The sequence below is a fragment of the Salvelinus alpinus genome, chromosome 4 (assembly GCF_045679555.1).
Source record: "Salvelinus alpinus chromosome 4, SLU_Salpinus.1, whole genome shotgun sequence".
Lineage (NCBI taxonomy): Eukaryota > Metazoa > Chordata > Actinopteri > Salmoniformes > Salmonidae > Salvelinus > Salvelinus alpinus.
Window position 1 is genome coordinate 35,051,399 of NC_092089.1, and position 19,159 is coordinate 35,070,557.

At 40.8% G+C, this 19,159-nt stretch overlaps 1 protein-coding gene across 2 annotated transcripts; it reads right to left on the reverse strand.

The window, feature by feature from the left end:
• Positions 1 to 454: 454 nt before the first annotated feature.
• Positions 455 to 5,963, reverse strand: LOC139573399 (C-X-C chemokine receptor type 3-like). Of its 2 annotated transcripts, XM_071396790.1 has the most exons (4): positions 5,665 to 5,961; positions 2,523 to 2,541; positions 2,143 to 2,298; positions 455 to 1,959 (listed from the first exon to the last, which is right to left on the reverse strand). In XM_071396790.1, exons 2-4 carry the CDS (start codon positions 2,523 to 2,525, stop codon positions 1,237 to 1,239), a joined length of 882 nt encoding a protein of 293 aa, XP_071252891.1. In that variant the 5' UTR covers positions 2,526 to 2,541; positions 5,665 to 5,961; the 3' UTR covers positions 455 to 1,236. The 2 variants fall into 2 exon arrangements, with proteins under 2 accessions (XP_071252891.1, XP_071252890.1); XM_071396789.1 differs by having other exon boundaries at positions 2,143 to 2,541; positions 5,665 to 5,963.
• Between the last annotated feature and the right edge of the window lie 13,196 nt (positions 5,964 to 19,159).

Below are 19,159 nucleotides of genomic sequence, written 5' to 3' on the forward strand. Positions count from 1 at the left end.
CTTGGCTTCCTGCCACAGTAAAAGTATGTATTTTTCAGCTGAAATCACAGAGAATTTGGGTAATTATGTTATCTTTTTGCAGACACTCTTTTCCAGAGCAATTTGTTTTTTACCTAATCTCCACAGAGATTCAAACCAGAGACCTTCCGGTTACTGGTGCAACACTCTTAACCGCTAGACTACCAGCAGGCCTACCATGTTGTGTTTAGTGAGGTGGAATGTTCAGAATGTTTACAGATAGAAATGTAATGTATAGAGCTGACACAATTCCCCATTCTACATGCCAGACAATCATACATGTCTATGATTGTTCTGTGATGTTGAATCATCCTGAACAGGCCCTTGTTGGTGGTGTGGCTAAATCTCTGCTGATCTTAGTGGCTTCCTCTAGGGGGTTTCGTTTTTGATGTACAGACATTTTTTAACCAACCATTAAAAGACAGAGATTCTGAACGATAGTATAAAGAATTCAACTTTATTCAGTATTTCACTATGGTTCCTTGAAATTTTAACCTGTCATAGGATACTGTGCATTTTTGTTATGAAAAAAATATACATCAAATCATTGCATGTGTCAGTAATAACAAGTGCATTAACTATAACAGAGCACATATGCCAGTTGTCATTTAACAAAACATAAAGCAGGTAAGTAAAATGATAAATGACAAGCTTAAAACCCATAAGATATTGTTCATACTCTAAAAAAAAATGATATCTTTTTTTTTATAGTGGAAATATAATTTTGTAATCACGTTATTATTTTTTAGTATGTACATCTGATTTACTTATGTGTAACTTCATTATAGGCTCCATTATTTACAAAGAGTTTATTTAATAGGCAATAATTCTACAAAATAATTAGTTTTCTGAGCATGCTCTATTGGGAAAAGCTGATGGTGAAACACGGCGGATCTAACAACCTTTCCTCCAGCCCAAATCTACTGGAGGGGAGGTTGGAGTAGGCTAAAGGTCACATTGATAATCCAATTATTGAGTCAACGACAACTCAAGAGCAACAGGATAGAGCAGTGTTTCCTAAACTCGGTCCTCGGGACACCAAGGCGTGCACGTTTTGGTTTTTGCCCTAACACTACACAGCTGATTCACATTATCAAAGCTTGACGATTAGCCAATTATTTGTATCAGATGTGTAGTGCTAGGGTAAAAAACAAAACATGCACCATTTGAGGTCCTTAGGACATAGTTTGGGAGACCTTGGGATAGAGAGATAAGTCCTTAATAGATGGCAGAGGTGTGGGAGGTGTCTCCAGACTCAGACCACATGGAGCTCCTCCGGCTGGCAGTCTGCAGCCTGACTCCACTCTTCAGCTTGCAGCCCAGGGACCTCAGCATGTCCAGCAGGTGGCGCCGGAACTTCACCCCCACGAAGGCGTAGAGCACAGGGTTGAGGCTGCAGTGCAGGTAGCCCAGAGAGGAGGTGGCCGTCAGGGAGATGTCCAGGGCTTTATGGCTCTCGCAGGTGTTGTTGGAGTAGAGGGTGTCCACCATGAGGGTGATGTTGTAGGGCGTCCAGCAGAGGAAGAAGACCAGCACCAACACCAGGATGACCCGGATGGCCCTCTGCTTCTGGAGGCCCTGGGAGCCACGCTGCAGCTGCAGCAGGATGCAGGAGTAGCAGAAGAGTAGCACGGCAGAGGGAAGGAGGAAGCCCACCGTGTGGTAGAGCAGGCGGGAGGCCAGGCGCCAGTCAAACCCAGACTGGGAGAGAGACGGGTAGTTGTGGACACACTCCTGTTTGTCTCGTCTGGTGTCCCTCACAGACTCCAGGAAGTGCCAGTCGGGGATGGAGAGGAGGAGGGAGAGGAGCCACACGGACAGGCAGCTGGCCTGCACCATCCAGGGCTTCCTGCGAGAGTACATCTGGACCGCGTGGACCACGGACAGGTAGCGGTCCAGACTGATGCAGGCCAGCAGGAAGATGCCACAGTAAAAGTTGATCTGAGACAGAGACACCGAGACAGAGGGAAACATGACTGTTATACAACTGTTACAAGGTTCAGACAAAGACTACTGCTGTAATTGGGTATCTTGATAACAATTTTGTTGCAGTTTATTTATGTGTTATTACAGATACGTATACTCTTGCTTCCCAGACCAGACCCTCCCCTCCACCCCCCTTACTGTGAATATGGCTCCAGTGATCTTGCAGAGGGGGGTCCCGAAGCTCCATTCCCCAGCGGCCTGAGCAGCCCAGAAGGGCAGTGTGAGGAGCAGCAGGATGTCAGCCACACAGAGGTGCAGGATGAAGGTGTCCGTCACGCTCCAGCCACGCCTCCTCTGGACCAGAACCAACAGGACCAACCCGTTACCCAGCAGCCCCAGAACCAGTGTCAGGGAGTAGAACACGGGCAGGAACACAGCATCAAATCTCATACCCTCCTCCAAGCTGCACACCTCCCCAGTAGAACAGCACGTGTCACTGGTATCGGTGTAGTTACTATACTCCTTGTCAAAATAATATTCGAGGTCAATGACAGATATGTTAATTGTAAATTTCTCACCATTGGCCGTGAAAGATTCCTGTAAAGGAAACAGAACAAATTCAGTTTTACATTCAGTTTGATTTAGGCTTCACGGTGTGTGAGTAAAATGCAATGTCAGAAAAAGTGCCAAAAGTATTGTTTTTCCTGGAGTGTTTCACCAGTAGGATTTATGTGGCTTTAGTATGATATATGTGTGACAAATATATTTTCAGATGACTGGGACTGTAATTCAGATGATTATATATTTATGACAAATGATCATACAGACGGCTCCATTGTGCACCCAAGGGGGCGCTGTCTACTGACTGATACAGAAATTAGTTGCCTTTGGTTCGTTCAGCCATTCCTATGGGGGAAATTAATGGGGAAAGAATGGGGTTTTGGGATAAACGCCGAAAATAAGGTACAGAGATCTTATACCTTTTGTTCTATGAGATAATATCTAACAGTTAACATGACCTTTCGGAAAAAATGTCTTTATTTGTTTGTTTTTATTACATAAATTCTTCAGAATTCACAAAAGTGATGTTAACTGATGAAGATGATCTCATAGAACAAAACATATAAGATCTAACCAACCCGCCCCCCCCCCCCCCTACCCCCCACCAAATAAATAAAAACATTTCCGTATGCTTTGGCCATGGCGGAGTTAGTGCTTACAAAAAGACGCCATCACTATAGAAGAGCCAAAGTGAGAACAGCAGAGGGAGCACCCCGCCATCCACATCGACGGGACAGTAGTGGAGAAGGTGATAAGTTCCTCGGCGTACACGTCACGGACAAACTGAAATGGTCCACCCACACAGACAGCGTGGTGAAGAAGCCGCAACAGCGCCTCTTCAACCTCAGGAGGCTGAAGAAACTTTTACAGATGCACAATCGAGAGCATCCTGTCGGGCTGTATCACCGCCTGGTACGGCAATTGCACCGCCCTCAACCACAAGGCTCTCCAGAGGTTAGTGCGGCCTTCACAACACATCACCGGGGGCAAACTACCTGCCCTCCAGGACACCTACAGCACCCGATGTCACAGGAAGACCAAAAAGATCCTCAAGGACAACAACCACCCGAGCCACTGCCTGCTCACCCCGCTATCATCCAGAAGGCGAGGTCAGTACAGGTGCATCAAAGCTGGGAGCGAGAGGCTGAAAAACAGCTTCTATATCAAGGCCATCAGACTGTTAAACAGCCATCACTAACATAGAGAGGCTGCTGCCAACATACAGACTCAAATCTCTGGCCACTTAAATAAACAGACTTAATAAATGTATCACTAGTCACTATAAATAACGCCACTTTAATAATGTTTACGTATCCTACATTACTCATCTCATATGTACAGTATATACTGTATTCTACACCATCTACTGCATCTTGCCTATGCCGCACGGCCATCGCTCATCCATATATTTATATGTACATACTTATTCATCCCTTTACATTTGTGTGTATTTGTGTGTATAAGGTTGTTGTTGTGAATTTGTTAGATTACTTGTTAGATATTACTGCATAGTCGGAATTACAAGAACAAGCATTTCGCTACACTCGCATTAACATCTGCATGTGACCAATACAATTTTACTTGATTTGAACACCACCAAAACAACAGCTATGCAGGTGTCACTATCACTGGTTAACACTTGATCTAATTTCCTTGTAGTGAACTTACACATAACATGATCATTTGCATAGCCACACTAGCTTCACCCTGATTTTGGTGCTAGCAAGCAGGCTAGGTAGTGCTAGGTATCAACAGCCATTATAGTGCATTTCCACATAACACAACCGGAGCCCCATACATTTTCAATGAAGGGAAGTGAAGTGGGCGAGGGGACCGTTGGGCGATGCGAGCATGGGTGATGGAGTCTGAACAGGGCGGAACCAAAGTTTGGGAAAGCTGCCCACTTTGCTTCTCTTCCATTGGATATGAATGGCTTTCTGTAGTTTCATCGCCAACATCGTCTTCAGTTAACCCTATCAGTCCAGAGACCCCAACAAAAATCGGCTTTTATCTGCATGTCCAGTCCTTATATTTAGCCTCACAATGAAATGTTTTAACATTTTATTTTCAGGACAACCAGGGCTGTAAGTACAACACAAAACTATTTGACATAAACAATTACACAAACACATTTTTAAACTCTGCTAAAGCAAAAAAAAAAACATGAAAAATGAATTTTAATGAATGCTATAAGTACGGAATGTTTGCTCACTGGGAAATGAATATCCAACTAGTCAGTGACAACTGTTGGAGTTTGACAGCAACTATGTTAGCTTATTACAGTATTATAGACACTATGTCCTGGGATTCACTATGATCTTCTATGTAGAAAAACCCCTTATGTTTTAACGACTCTTGTGTAGCTTGTGAGCGTCATAGAGCGCAACATGTTACATGTGTGTGTTTGTGAGAGTTTCAGTTTTTCATAGATAGCTTTTACATACATTTTTGTAAAAAGACCAGGGGTCCACCCTTGTCTCACAAATGCCACTCAACCCTTGTTAATGGTTGGTATCTATCTCTAAACAAATCTAATGGTACAACCCAGAAGTCTGTAGCTCACACAATGTTTAAAAGGGGTTAGATGTCCAAAACATACTATGAGAAGGAAGGAGAATATAGTCACAATATTTTCAGATGCACCCCAATAATGCAACTGTGAGTCAAAATATTGGCGCGTTATTGTGGAACATCTGAACATCTTAACAAAATGTGTGGGTACTGTCTTTCTTTTCACACATATTATATACCCTGCACTGCACCTGTGAAACATGCTAAATGTGATGTGGGGACACCTAAAGCCCTATCGGAGTTGTCAAATGTCAATAACTTATGGGTTTCGGTATTTTCAGACGATTCAATTTGACTCATTCAAAGACTGTTCACACCTACACTTAATGTTAAGGTGCTTCTCTTAGGTCTGATTCAAATGTAGAATTTTTTTTCAGTGCATTTAACTAATTGAAAGCCTATTGTTATTAACAATGTGCATTATGAAAAGTAATATAAAATTGCTTATAATACCATTAATGCTCCCAACTTATGTTTTTAAAGCAATAGACAAATAAAATAAACCTGTACAAAATCAATGTTGTTATTCAATGTGATAGTGAGTATTTTGTATATGCAGTTGGAATATGTGTATATCGGGACACTTACCATGCCTTTGAATGGTATTGATGCAGTCAATCAATCAGTTTCCACAGAGATGATGGGCTGGCGACGTTGTGAGCATGATGTCAAACAGAACTGCTATTTTCAGTAAATGGGGAGGAACCAGGAGACTCAAAGGCATTCATATGCAATACTTATTCATTTGTAATACTTCTACAGGCCCAATGTTGATCACAGATTTGTATCAGATTTATTTGTGAATGAGCATTAATTTGTATTCATTATATTCCATGCCTTGTTTTCCTGTTGTTTGTAACGAATGTGTTATTATTTCAAACACATTGTTGGACGCCATAACAAAAAGAAGAGAGATGAGAAAAAAAATTGTTTAACATTGTTGGCTTGCACAAAGGTGAAGGATGATAAGATCCTGTGCTGAGGTTGGCACAATTAACCACAGTCACACTGAACAGACTCCACATACCCCAGAGTGTGAATTACGGGGGACTAAACCCCCCTGAATGAGAGATAAGCACCCTTAAATGCAACAAAAGTCAAACTTTGGGGGGTATCTAAGTAATTACTGCTAATTTAACCATTGTCCAATTTTTAATTCAGGCAACAAAAGTGTGAACCTAATAACAATTGTCAAATGTGACTTTTTAGCAATTTGTAACAATTGTGTCTTTCCATTCATCAAATGGCAGGTGCACACAGTGCACTGTTTGGATGCTGGAATGATTTTGGAGTAGACAAACTTGAGCAGGTAGCTGTTCTGACAATTAGATTAAAACATTATGACTGGTTGTGTTCATGCCACATTAAAAGGTCATACATTTTGACAGTTAAAATAAGTCTTTCCCATTAGGCCCATGAAAAAAGAGATATATAATTTGCAATAACTCTGCCACGGACATATGGCATCTTAAATGCGGAACTAGTATTATGACATTGTGATCTCTAATGTTTTCATTATGAATGAACCAAATGTTCTTTATCTTGATTTCAACGTATTTGATTTAAAAAAATCTTATCTTACTTTCTAACCCTCTTTACATCCTTTTTCTACTACTTTCTTTCATGTTGTAATCCCCACCGAAGCCATCAAACCACATCACCTGTCTCTCGCACACACACACACACACGCACACGCACGCACACACACACACACACACACACACACACACACACACACACACACACACACACACACACACACACACACACACACACACACACACACACACACACACACACACACACACACACACACACACACACACACACACATACACACACACACACACACACACATCTGGCTTGTTTCAGTGTCGGTCTCTGTTCTTCTTGTCTGGTCTGTGCACATGGTGTAGTTGCAGTGTTTTTTTCACACCTTTGCAGCGTCCGGTGCAGCTGTAGTATGTGAGGTGAGCTATCGATAGAACAAGCTGCATGTGGAACACTAAGAGATCTCATCTTTATATCTGTGCCATTATAGCGTCTGTGACAGCATGGCCAGTTCATAGTGGAAGCCCTCAATGGCAATGTTGATGTTAAAACTTCTTGTCAATACGGGAGCGCTGTTTTCACTTTGGAAAAAATTGTGCCCAAATGAAACGGCCTCGTACTCTGTTCTAGATCATACAATATGCATATTATTATTACTATTGGATAGAAAACACTCTCAAGTTTCTAAAACTGTTTGAATTATATCTGTGAGTAAAACAGAACTCATTTTGCAGCAAACTTCCATACAGGAAGTGAAAAATCTGAAAACGAGGCTCTGTTTCAGGGCCTGCCTATTCAACTGACTTTTATTTATCGATATGCATGCACTTCATACGCCTTCCACTAGATGTCAACAGGCAGTGGAAGGTGGAATGGGGTGTCTAGCTTGATCTGAGGCCTAACAAGAGCTTTTGGAGTGACAGGTCCGGTATTTTCTTTGTCTTCGACGGCGCGCGAGGGACCTCGACATTGTCTTCTGAAAAGCGTTCGGTATACACGGCGAATATCTCCTGCTCTGATTTTATTTGATACATATGATAATAACATCTTAAAGTAGGTTTTTTCAACCGAGTTTTATCAGTTTATTCAACGTTTATTGGGACTTTTGGAGTTTTCCGTTCTTTGCGCCAAGAGAGGATGGGAATGTTAGCAACCTTGGCTAGCATTGTGGCGCAAATTCGACAGAAGAAATGGACATTCTAAAACCAAACAACGATTTATTCTGGAAATAGGACTCCTTGTACAACATTCTGATGGAAGCTCAGCAAAAGTAAGACAACATTTATGATGTTATTTCGTATTTCTGTGTAATATGTTGATGTCTATTCTCCGCCGTGTTGGTGAGCACTGTCTCACAATAACCCAAGCTGTATGTTGTGGTAAAGTTATTTTTTTAAATCTAACACAGTGGTTGCATTAAGAACCAGTGTATCTTTCATTTGCCATACAACAAGTATTTTTATGTAAAGTTTATGATGAGTTCTTTGGTCAGATTAGGTGAGTGTCCAAAATATCTCCGGAGATTCTGGTGAATCGTTGCTACGTATTCACAATGTATAACCAGGATTTGTAGCTATAAATATGCACATTTTCGAACAAAACATAAATGTATTGTATAACATGATGTTATAAGACTGTCATCTGATGAAGTTGTCCAAAGGTTAGTGATTCATTTTATATATTTTGCTGGTTTTTGCGAAAGCTACCTTTGCGGTGAATAAATGCGTTTGTGTGTTTGGCTATTGTGGTAAGCTAATATAATTCTATATTGTGTTTTCGCTGTAAAACACTTAAAAAAATCGGAAATATTGGCTGGATTCACAAGATGTTTATCTTTCATTTGCTGTACACCATGTATTTTTCATAAATGTTTTATGATGAGTATTTATATATTTCACGTTGCTCTATGTAATTATTCTGGCTGCTTTGGTGCTATTTTTGATGGTGGCTGCAGTGTAAAACTATGATTTATACCTCAAATATGCACATTTTCGAACAAAACATAAATGTATTGTATAACATGATGTTATAAGACTGTCATCCGATGAAGTTGTCCAAAGGTTAGTGATAAATTTTATATCTTTTGCTGGTTTTTGCGAAAGCTACCTTTGCGGTGAATAAATGCGTTTGTGTGTTTGGCTATTGTGGTAAGCTAATATAATTCTATATTGTGTTTTCGCTGTAAAACACTTTAAAAAATCGGAAATATTGGCTGGATTCACAAGATGTTTATCTTTCATTTGCTGTACACCATGTATTTTTCATAAATGTTTTATGATGAGTATTTATGTATTTCACGTTGCTCTATGTAATTATTCTGGCTGCTTTGGTGCTATTTTTGATGGTGGCTGCAATGTAAAACTATGATTTATACCTCAAATATGCACATTTTCGAACAAAACATAAATGTATTGTATAACATGTTATAAGACTGTCATCTGATGAAGTTGTTTCTTGGTTAGTGACTAATTTTATCTCTATTTTGTCGGTTTTGTGAAAGCTACCTATGCGGTGGAAACATGGTGAAAATATGCAGTTGTGTGTTTGGCTATTGTGGTTAGCTAATAGAAATACATATTGTGTTTTCGCTGTAAAACATTTTAAAAATCGGAAATGATGGCTGGATTCACAAGATGTTTATCTTTCATTTGCTGTAAAATTATATTATATGATATCCCTGTCCCGTTAGGCTAGGCTATGCTAGTCAGCTTTTTTGATGAGGAGGATCCCGGATTCGGGATGAAGTAGAGGTTAAAACAGGTTATATACACACAATGAGTCCTCTATATATTTCTATAATGGGCCCTAAACTCTGCTCTTCTCAGCACTGTTCACATGCAAAGACACCCAACACCAACCCCCAACTACACACACACAGAGATGCACAGATGCACTCACGAAATTGGATATCAATGTATTCTAAACATTTTTGTGGTCAAACAGCCTTGATATTATATTAATATTGATATATTATGAGTTATTAACGTAAACAGGAAGTAATGTGCCATTTGAAAGGTGAAGTACAGTTGCCAGGCAGCCCACTTCCACTCTCACTACCCCTCACCCATTCAAGATGGGTTTTATTAATAAAGACACATAAATGGAGACAGTTGAAAATATGAACAAAGCACGTGATCAGTAATTGTGAAGAGGAAACAGCGTTTTTCCCAAAATAATGTTTCCTCTTTGTTACTGTGTAGCAACGTACGGTGTTTCACATTGTTATTGTTCTGGGCTGATTGACAGTTAAATATATCCTCACCATAACATGAAGTGCCCTCATGAAAAAGTACTTCTGAATTACTACACAAAACCTATTTGTACATGTGTGACTATTTAGAGACTTGCAGGGATTGTGTAGTGAATGTGTAATTTATGCACTACTGTCACGCCCTCACCTTAGAGATCCTTTTTATGTCTCTATTTTGGTTTGGTCAGGGTGTGAGTTGGGGTGGGCATTCTATGTCTGGTGTTCTATGTTTTCTTTTCTGTGTGTTTGGCCGGGTGTGGTTCTCAATCAGAGGCAGCTGTCTATCGTTGTCTCTGATTGAGAACCATACTTAGGTAGCCTTTTTCCACCTGTGTGTGGTGGGTAGTTTTCTGTTTTGTGTTGTTGCACCAGACAGAACTGTTTCGTTTCATTCACTCTCTTTGTTGGTTTTGTTGTTTCAGTATTCAGGTTATTTTATTAAATTACAATGAACACTTACCACGCTGCATTTTGGTCACCTTCTTTCCAGGACGATCGTTACAACTACTCAAGATACAGAGGTAGAGTTCTGTAGTGTTCAGTAGGAAAACAGTCGTGTTGTAATCAGGTAGAGATTTTTACAACTTTATGTTGGTAGTTCATAACTAGCAAAAACATTACAGCTTTACTAAACAGTCTTTTCAACAGTAATCAGGCAGAGTTTTGACTACTTGATGATGGTAGTAAATAAGTATCACAACACTACAGCCAGACTACACTGGCTTTTTGAAACCACAGAAGGCAAAACAGGAAGTTGTTGGTTGTTGTTAGCTAGCTACTTTTTTTGACAATCCCGAATGTAATCACCTTCCATCCTTCATCATCCTGTCTTTGATAGCACTTATGCAGGCACCATTTGTAAGTTTAACTTTCCTTTATGTTTTATGAATACTTTCATATCGTTGTTTAGCCGTTTATATATCTTTTTAGATTGCTAGCCAAAATGGTATTAGCCGTTAGCCGTTGTCATAGAGATGTATTGAGTTTAGCATATATGTTTGCTAGCCCTATTGAAATGTAGCCATGTAGCCTCTGTTTTTGTCATGCTAGCTAATAAGTGTGTGTGTTTGTATGCAAATGTACAGTATGTTCCCGTTGGTTTACTTACCCATTCTACCTACCTCTTTTAACCTGTTGCCAAGGAAGCCCTCGACATACAGATGTAGGATCTTAATTTGATCACTCTTTTGTTGCTGAGAATTGTCCTGGACAACAGGAAATGCAAACTTGTAGTGCATGAGGCTTAAAGAGATTTATACAGCTTCGATTTCCACTTTGAAGTTTCAGACTTGATTTGCCCTTACGAAAATGTATCGACCCCTACACAAATGTCCATTAACTATAATCCAAATAATTCACATTTCCTGTTATTGCAGATGTATTTTCCTGCTGTAGCAAACTAGCTCAAATTAAGATCCTACATCTGTAAGAAGACTGGAGGCCATTGATGATAAAATTAACATTGTTTATCAAATGTTTTTCTGTTGTATTATGTGACCTCTGTTAGCAGATTATTGATAATGACATAATTGGTTGTTTTTTGTGCTTTTCTTTATTTTCTAAAAATGTTACGTGATGGAGAAGTGTCTGCAAAAAAAAAAAAAAAGAGGATCTGAAGATAGCTCTATCAAAGCTGCATGAAAACAAGGCCTCAAAGGGACTTCATTTTATTAATACAAAGTGCTATAAAGTTTGTATAAGCGTATTATTTCTTGTTTGATGATATAACTACAGTTAGAAACAACAAGTGCACCAGTCTAGTAGTTAAACAAGATGTCAATAGTGATTTTGAATAAGCAAACAGTAGTAAATGTTTTTAATAGTAATTCAAAAGGGTTTATGTAGGAAAGGAAAAAGGATCAGGAGCAATTCAGTAGTGACAACACTAAACACACAGATGGCACTGGCAGTAGTATCAATAGGGATTGAGTAGGCATACAGCAGTAATGTGTAGGCATTGTGTAGTAATTCAGTAGTGAACATGTAGGAATTGTTGTATGTGTAGGTTTTAAGTATTAGATACCCAAAAGCTCATTAGTTACACAGTAGTCATTAAGGGAGAAATATGTAGTGATTTAAATAGGAAATATGTAGGGTTCACCAGTAGTAAAAATTTCCCAATTTATCATTACATAAATCACTACACATCTCAGTATCAATAAAGTAGTATAACCAGTAGGTTTTGTGTAGATCTTGTGTAGTACTTTTTGAGGGAGATGCTGCAGCTTTTTCATGGAACTGCAGCTTTTTACATTTACATTACATTTACATTTAAGTCATTTAGCAGACGCTTTTATCCAGAGCGACTTACAAGTTGACTTACATGTTTTTCATGGAACATGTGGCCGCTGGACACTGTTTCCCATGGGACTGGAGAAGCTTACTGAAGAAGTAGAGGGGTAGTCTGTAATAGGTGTCATGTGAGGACACATACTGGTATAAACCACCTGAATGACTGGTGGTGCTAGTTGTGTAACCTACTTACAAATGCTGCCTGCCAACGATTGTATGAATGTCTTGAGGGTAAAAGTCATGAAAACATAATTGAGCCACAAAAACTGCAGCAATGTTATTTCTTACCAGAGATGAGATTGGAAGTGTCTTGCCTCTGCAGTCAGCAACTGATGAAAAGGTGGTTGACTTACTCTGTTTATGGCAGAGGTCCTGTAGGCCAGAGAGGTGTGAATGGGCCTAGTCACCATCAAACAAAATATTTCACTCAGATCCATTTAGGCAAGAGTAATGTATTACAGGATTTCTGATTGGTTGAAACAATAAAACTTGGCTTCATCATTGCTGATTAATGCATTTGGATACCTGTGTGTACCGTAACAAGTTTGACTGAGTACACTACTTCCATGTGGTATGGGAACTGAAATGTGCTTATAGTAAAAAGGAACCTCTTTTACAGATGTGTTTTGTCTTACCAGTTCCTGGAACAACATGGTCTGTGATTTTATTTCACTATGGTGACGCTAAGCTTGACCAGCAAACAAACCGTATCAACGACCACACAAATAATAGGACTGATTTTGACAGAGTTGAAAACGTTATTTAATATATTCTAAGTGGTTTCTAATTGGTGTTCACACTACCTACTGGATGAAAACTGGTTCAATCAGCGTTGTTTCCACATAATTTCAAGCAAAAAATGTAATGTCATGATGTTGAATCAACATGGAACACTGATTGGATTTACAAAAAGTCATCCCCGTAAGGGAATTCTGTTTCTTCTTCACCCAACTTTTAACCTAAATCCAATGACAAGGTGACATTTTTGGTTGATTTCACGTTAGTTGATAGCTCAACCAAATATAAATCAAAACTAGACGTTGAACTGACGTCTGTGCCCAGTGGGTAACTTTTTTTGAGAGAGAATAATACTGAATCACAAAACATTTTATGTCCTCTAATCAACTGAACCCAGTTAAATCTGGCACAGGTGTTGATATACTTGCTATCAATTACATTCTGACTATTCAGCACCATTGTTTGGGCTGTTCTGACCAATGCAGCGTCCCACCATACGCTGGCCTGCATAGGACAATACAGTACATTTTACACTCACACACACACACGTCTTATTCAAAATGGCTAACCTGGTGGACATTTGTTGCAGCACCATTGGCTTACCAAGCATACTGTGTCTCATTGTCGCACGTGAGGGATTGGACAAGAGAGAGGAGAGAAGGGAGGGATAGAAAGATGTGGGTGATCCACCAGAAGAGATGCATCTGAGAGGAATGAAGAGAAAAAGAGGAAGACAGTCAATATTTACGGGATATTTTACAAGAACTTCAAAACATCGACATATACTGCATTCATAAAAATACTGTATCAACAATATATTATTAACAGATAAGCATTGCAATTGTAACGAGTGTGCTGAGAGTCGGGAAGAAAGTTCAGGGAGTGAGTGTTTTAATAAATACAATAAACACGAAACACAAACGCGCCGACATGAACACATAGTCAATAACACCCGAGGAAAGAACCAAGGGGAGTGACAGATAGAGAAGATAATCAAGGAGGTGATAGAGTCCAGGTGAGTGTCATGAGGCGCAGGTGCGCGAGACGATGGTGAGTGTGCGGGATAATCAGCAGCCTGATGACCTAGAGGCCGGAGAGGGAGTATACGTGACAGTACCCCCTCCCTGACACAGTACCCCCTCCAGCCACAGGACGCCGTCAAAGGGGACGAACCCGGGGATCAGGAGCGGACCGTTCACCCCTGCTGATGCGCAAGAACCTGTCATGCCAGCTGAGGCGCGGGAACCTGTCGATTCAGCTGTGGCGCGGGAACCTGACAGATCGGTTGAGGCAGGGGAGCCTGGCGATCCGGCTGAGGCATGAGAACCTGACGAGCCGATGGAAGCAGGAGAGCCCGGTGATCCGGCGGAGGAATGAAAGCCAGACGAGCCGGCTGAGGGGGGGGAAGCCCGACGATCTGGTTGAGGCACGAGAGCCTGTAGCAGTTCCCGGACCCAAGGCAAACCAAGGGGAGTGACAGATATAGGGAAGATAATCAAGGAGGTGATAGAGTCCAGGTGAGTGTCATGAGGCGCAGGTACGCAAGATGATGGTGACAGGTGTACGGGATCAGCAGCCTGATGACCTAGAGGCCGGAGAGGGAGTATACGTGACAGCAATGGCAGGACATTATTGTAGGCTCCTAACACTAGCTATAAGAGACCGTTTCAAGGACATGAGAAACAGGAGACCCCCTAAAGTAAAACGCATGATAAAGACTCCAGACAAAACGCCTACATGCTGACAGTGCCTCAAATTTATTGTGCGACTCCCTCAACATTATTGTTCAGAGTCTTTGTCTTTTACTGTTATAGCAAACAAGCCCACCCAGGACTTGAACAAAACATGGTTCAGTGGGGTCTGACTTCCTGTGTCTCAGTGAGTGTAAGAGGATGAGCGGTGGATAGATGTGACCCTAGACCAGGGATAGACAACCAGGGGTAGGAAACCCTGGTCCCGGACTGCTGCAGGCACTTCATGTTTTTGATTTAACCAACCTGGAAAACCAAGTATGTTGAATTTAGGCAATCACTGAACTGATCAATGAGCTCAGTTGGTCAGGTATGGTGCCAAGTTGGGACAAAATCCTGCAGTACCTGTGGCACTCCAGGAACAGGGTTGCCTACCCCTGCCCTCGATCCTTTGACTGAAAAAGATTTGAGTGTGTCAGAGTATTCAACTCAACATGACAGTTGACGGCTGCACTATCCACTCCAACTCCAAAGTCAGGAATATTTGGGTGACATTTGACCCAACTCTTTCATTTGAACCCCACATCCGGAATATCACCAAGTCAGCCTTCTTACATCTCAAAAACATCTCAGGACTCAGACCCTATCTCACTGACCCCACCGCAGAAACCCTCATTCATGCCTTTGTTTTGGTACCTGGCCTACGCACGAGTCATCACACACATCAGACCTTGGGACCACATCACCCCCACTCTCATCAAAATCCACTGGCTTCCAGTTCAATACAGAATCATCTTCAAATTGCTCATGCTCACCTACAAAGCACTCAATGGACTGGCGCCCACATACATTACGGACCTCCTGCACCCCTACACTCATAGCAACGAGAAGTTGGGGTGCTGTGGGTGCTGCAGCACCCCATAAGAAAATCTATTTTTTTAAGTAATTAATTTGGTCTATATATGTGTATATATACAGTACCAGTTAAAAGTTTGGACATCCCAGGGTTTTTCTTAATTTGTACTATTTTCTACATTGTAGAATAATAGTGAAGACATCAAAACTATAAAATAACACATGAAATCTGGTAGAAAGCAAAAAAGTGTTAAACAAATCAAAATCTATTTTATATCTGAGATTATTCAAAATAGCAACCCTTTGTCTTGATGACAGCTTTGCACGCTCTTGGCATTCTCTCAACCATGAGGTAGTCACCTGGAATGCATTACAATTAACAGGTGTGCCTTGTTAAAAGTTAATTTATGGAATTTCTTTCCTTCTTAATGCGTTTGAGCCAATCAGTTGTGTTGTGACAAGGTAGGGGTGGTATACAGAAGATTGCCCTATTTGGTAAAATACCAAGTCCATATTATGGCAAGAACAGCTCAAATAAGCAAAGAGAAACGACAGCCAATCATTACTTTAAGACATGAAGGTCAGTCAATCCGGAAAAAGTGCAGTCGCAAAAGCCATCAAGCACTATGATGAAACTGGCTCTCATGAGGAATGCCACAGGAATGGAAGACCCAGAGTTACCTCTGCTGCAGATAATAAGTTCATTAGAGTTACCAGCCACAGAAATTGCAGCCCAAACAAATGCTTCACAGAGTTCAAGTAACAGACACATCTCAACTAGATGATTTTTCAATGCCGATACCGATAATTGGAGGACCAAAAACAGCCGATACCGATTAATCGGCCGATTTTTATTTTTATTTGTAATAATGACAATTACAACAATACTGAATGAACACTTATTTTAACTTAATATAATACATAAATTTAGCCTCAAATAAATAATGAAACATGTTCAATTTGGTTTAAACAATGCAAAAACAAAGTGTTGGAGAAGAAAGTAAAAGTGCAATATGTGCCATGTAAAAAAGCTAACGTTTAAGTTCCTTGCTCAGAACATGAGAACATATGAAAGCTGGTGGTTCCTTTTAACATGAGACTTCAATATTCCAAGGTAAGAGGTTTTAGGTTGTAGTTAATATAGTATTTATAGGACTATTTCTCTCTATACCATTTGTATTCCATATACCTTTGACTATTGGATGTTCTTATAGGCACTTTAGTATTGCCAGTGTAACAGTATAGCTTCCGTCCCTCTCCTCGCTCTCGACAACAGCCACCCTCGAAGCAGCGTTACCCATGCAGAGCAAGGCGAACAACTACTCCAAGTCTCAGAGCGAGTGACGTTTGAAACGCTATTAGCGCGCACCCCGCTAACTAGCTAGCCATTTCACATCGGTTACACCAGCCTAATCTCGGGAGTTGATAGGCTTGAAGTCATAAACAGCGCAATACTTGAAGCACAGTGAAGAGCTGCTGGCAAAACGCACTAAAGTGCTGTTTGAATGAATGCTTATGAGCCTGCTGCTGCCTACCATCGCTCAGTCAGACTGCTCTATCAAATATCAAATCATAGACTTAATTATAACATAATAACACACAGAAATACGAGCCTTTGGTCCTTAATATGGTCGAATCCGGAAACTATCATTTCGAAAACAAAACGTTTATTATTATCGCATATACCCTGACTCTGCGTGCAATGAACGCAAGAGAAGTGACACAATTTCACCTGGTTAATATTGCCTGCTAATCTGGATTTCTTTTAGCTAAATATGCAGGTTTAAAAATATATACTTCTGTGTATTGATTTTAAGAAAGGCATTGATGTTTATGGTTAGGTACACATTGGAGCAACGACAGTCCTTTTTCCGTGAATGCGCACTGCATCGATTATATGCAACACAGGACATGCTAGATAAACTAGTAATATCATCAACCATGTGTAGTTAACTAGTGATTATGATTGATTGATTGATTGTTTTTTATAAGATAAGTTTAATGCTAGCTAGCAACTTACCTTGGCTTCTTACTGCATTCGCGTAACAGGCAGGCTCCTCGTGGAGTGCAATGAGAGGCAGGTGGTTATAGCGTTGGACTAGTTAACTGTGAGGTTGCAAGATTGAATCCCCGAGCTGACAAGGTAAAAATCTGTTGTTCTGCCCCTGAACAAGGCCCACTGTTCCTAGGCCGTCATTGAAAATAAGAACGTGTTTTTAACTGACTTGCCTAGTTAAATAAAGGTGTAAAAAAATAAAAAATCTGCCAAATCGGTGTCCAAAAATACCCAAATTAATCGGCCATTCCGATTAATCGGTCGACCTCTAATCTCAACATCAACTGTTCAGAGGAGACTGTGTGAATCAGGCCTTCATGGTCGAATTGCTGCAAAGAAACCACTACTAAAGGACACCAATAATAAGAAGAGACGTCCTTGGGCCAAGAAACACGAGCAATGGACATTAGACCGGTGGTAAACTGTCGTTTGGTCTGATGAGTTCAAATTTTAGATTTTTGGTTCCAACAGCTGTGTCTTTGTGAGACGCGGTGTGGGTGAACGGATGATCTCCGCATGTGCATTTCCCACCGTAAAGCATGGAGGAGGAGGTGTTATGGTGTGGGGGTGCTTTGCTGGTGACACTGTCTGTGATTTATTTAGAATTCAAGGCACACTTAACCAGCATGGCTACCACAGCATTCTGCAGCAATAACCCATCCCATCTGGCTTAGTTGGACTATCATTTATTTTTCAACAGGACAATGACCCAACACATGTCCAGGCTATTTAAGGGATATTTTACCAAGAAGAAGAGTAATTGAGTGGTGCATCAGATGATCTGGCCTCCACAATCCCCTGACCTCAAACAAATTGAGATGGTTTGGGATGAGTCAGACTGCAGAGTGAAGGAAAAGCAGCCAACGAGTGCTCAGCATATGTGGGAACTCCTTCAAGCCTGTTGGCAAAGCATTCCAGGTGAAGCTGGTTGAGAGAATGCTAAGAGTGTGCAAAGCTGTCATCAAGGCAAATGGTGGCGAGTGTTAGCAGTTCATATTATTCTTCAATAACACAGACCCCAAAGCAAATTAGGGGGAGAAAAATTGATTTATTTGAGAAGGACAAATCATAGATGTTATGCTGGGTGGTAGATGGTAGATGTTAATTTCCCCTGTCCTCAGCTTTTCTCCACAGAACAAAGAAACAGGATGCCACTTATAACCCCCCACCCTAGCCTGGGGATGACCAATCAGAAGTCCTTGCAGTACAACTGGGCCAATGGACAAATAACAAGAAACAGACACCTCACAAGTCCTCAACTGGCAGCTTCATTAAATAGTACCCGCAAAACACCAGTCTCAATGTCAACAGGGAAGAGGCGACTCCAGGATGCTAGCCTTCTAGATGGAGTTCCTCTGTCCAGTGTTTGTGTTCTTTTGCCCATCTTAATCTTTTATTTTTATTGGCCAGTCTGAGATATGGCTTTTTCTAACAGGTATCCTGCTCCAGACTCAATGTACAGACCAATGAAAACGTGGCACACGTAGCTCTGAGTTCAGGACTGACATTCCACAGATTCTAAACAGCTGTTGAACTGAACCAACTATTTCCATTGACAATTCCCTATTGACCATTAGTACTCTATTTCGTATTTAGTACTCTCGTCCTTTCATCCTCTGTGTTGTGTATTTATCTTGGTGGTTGAAGATA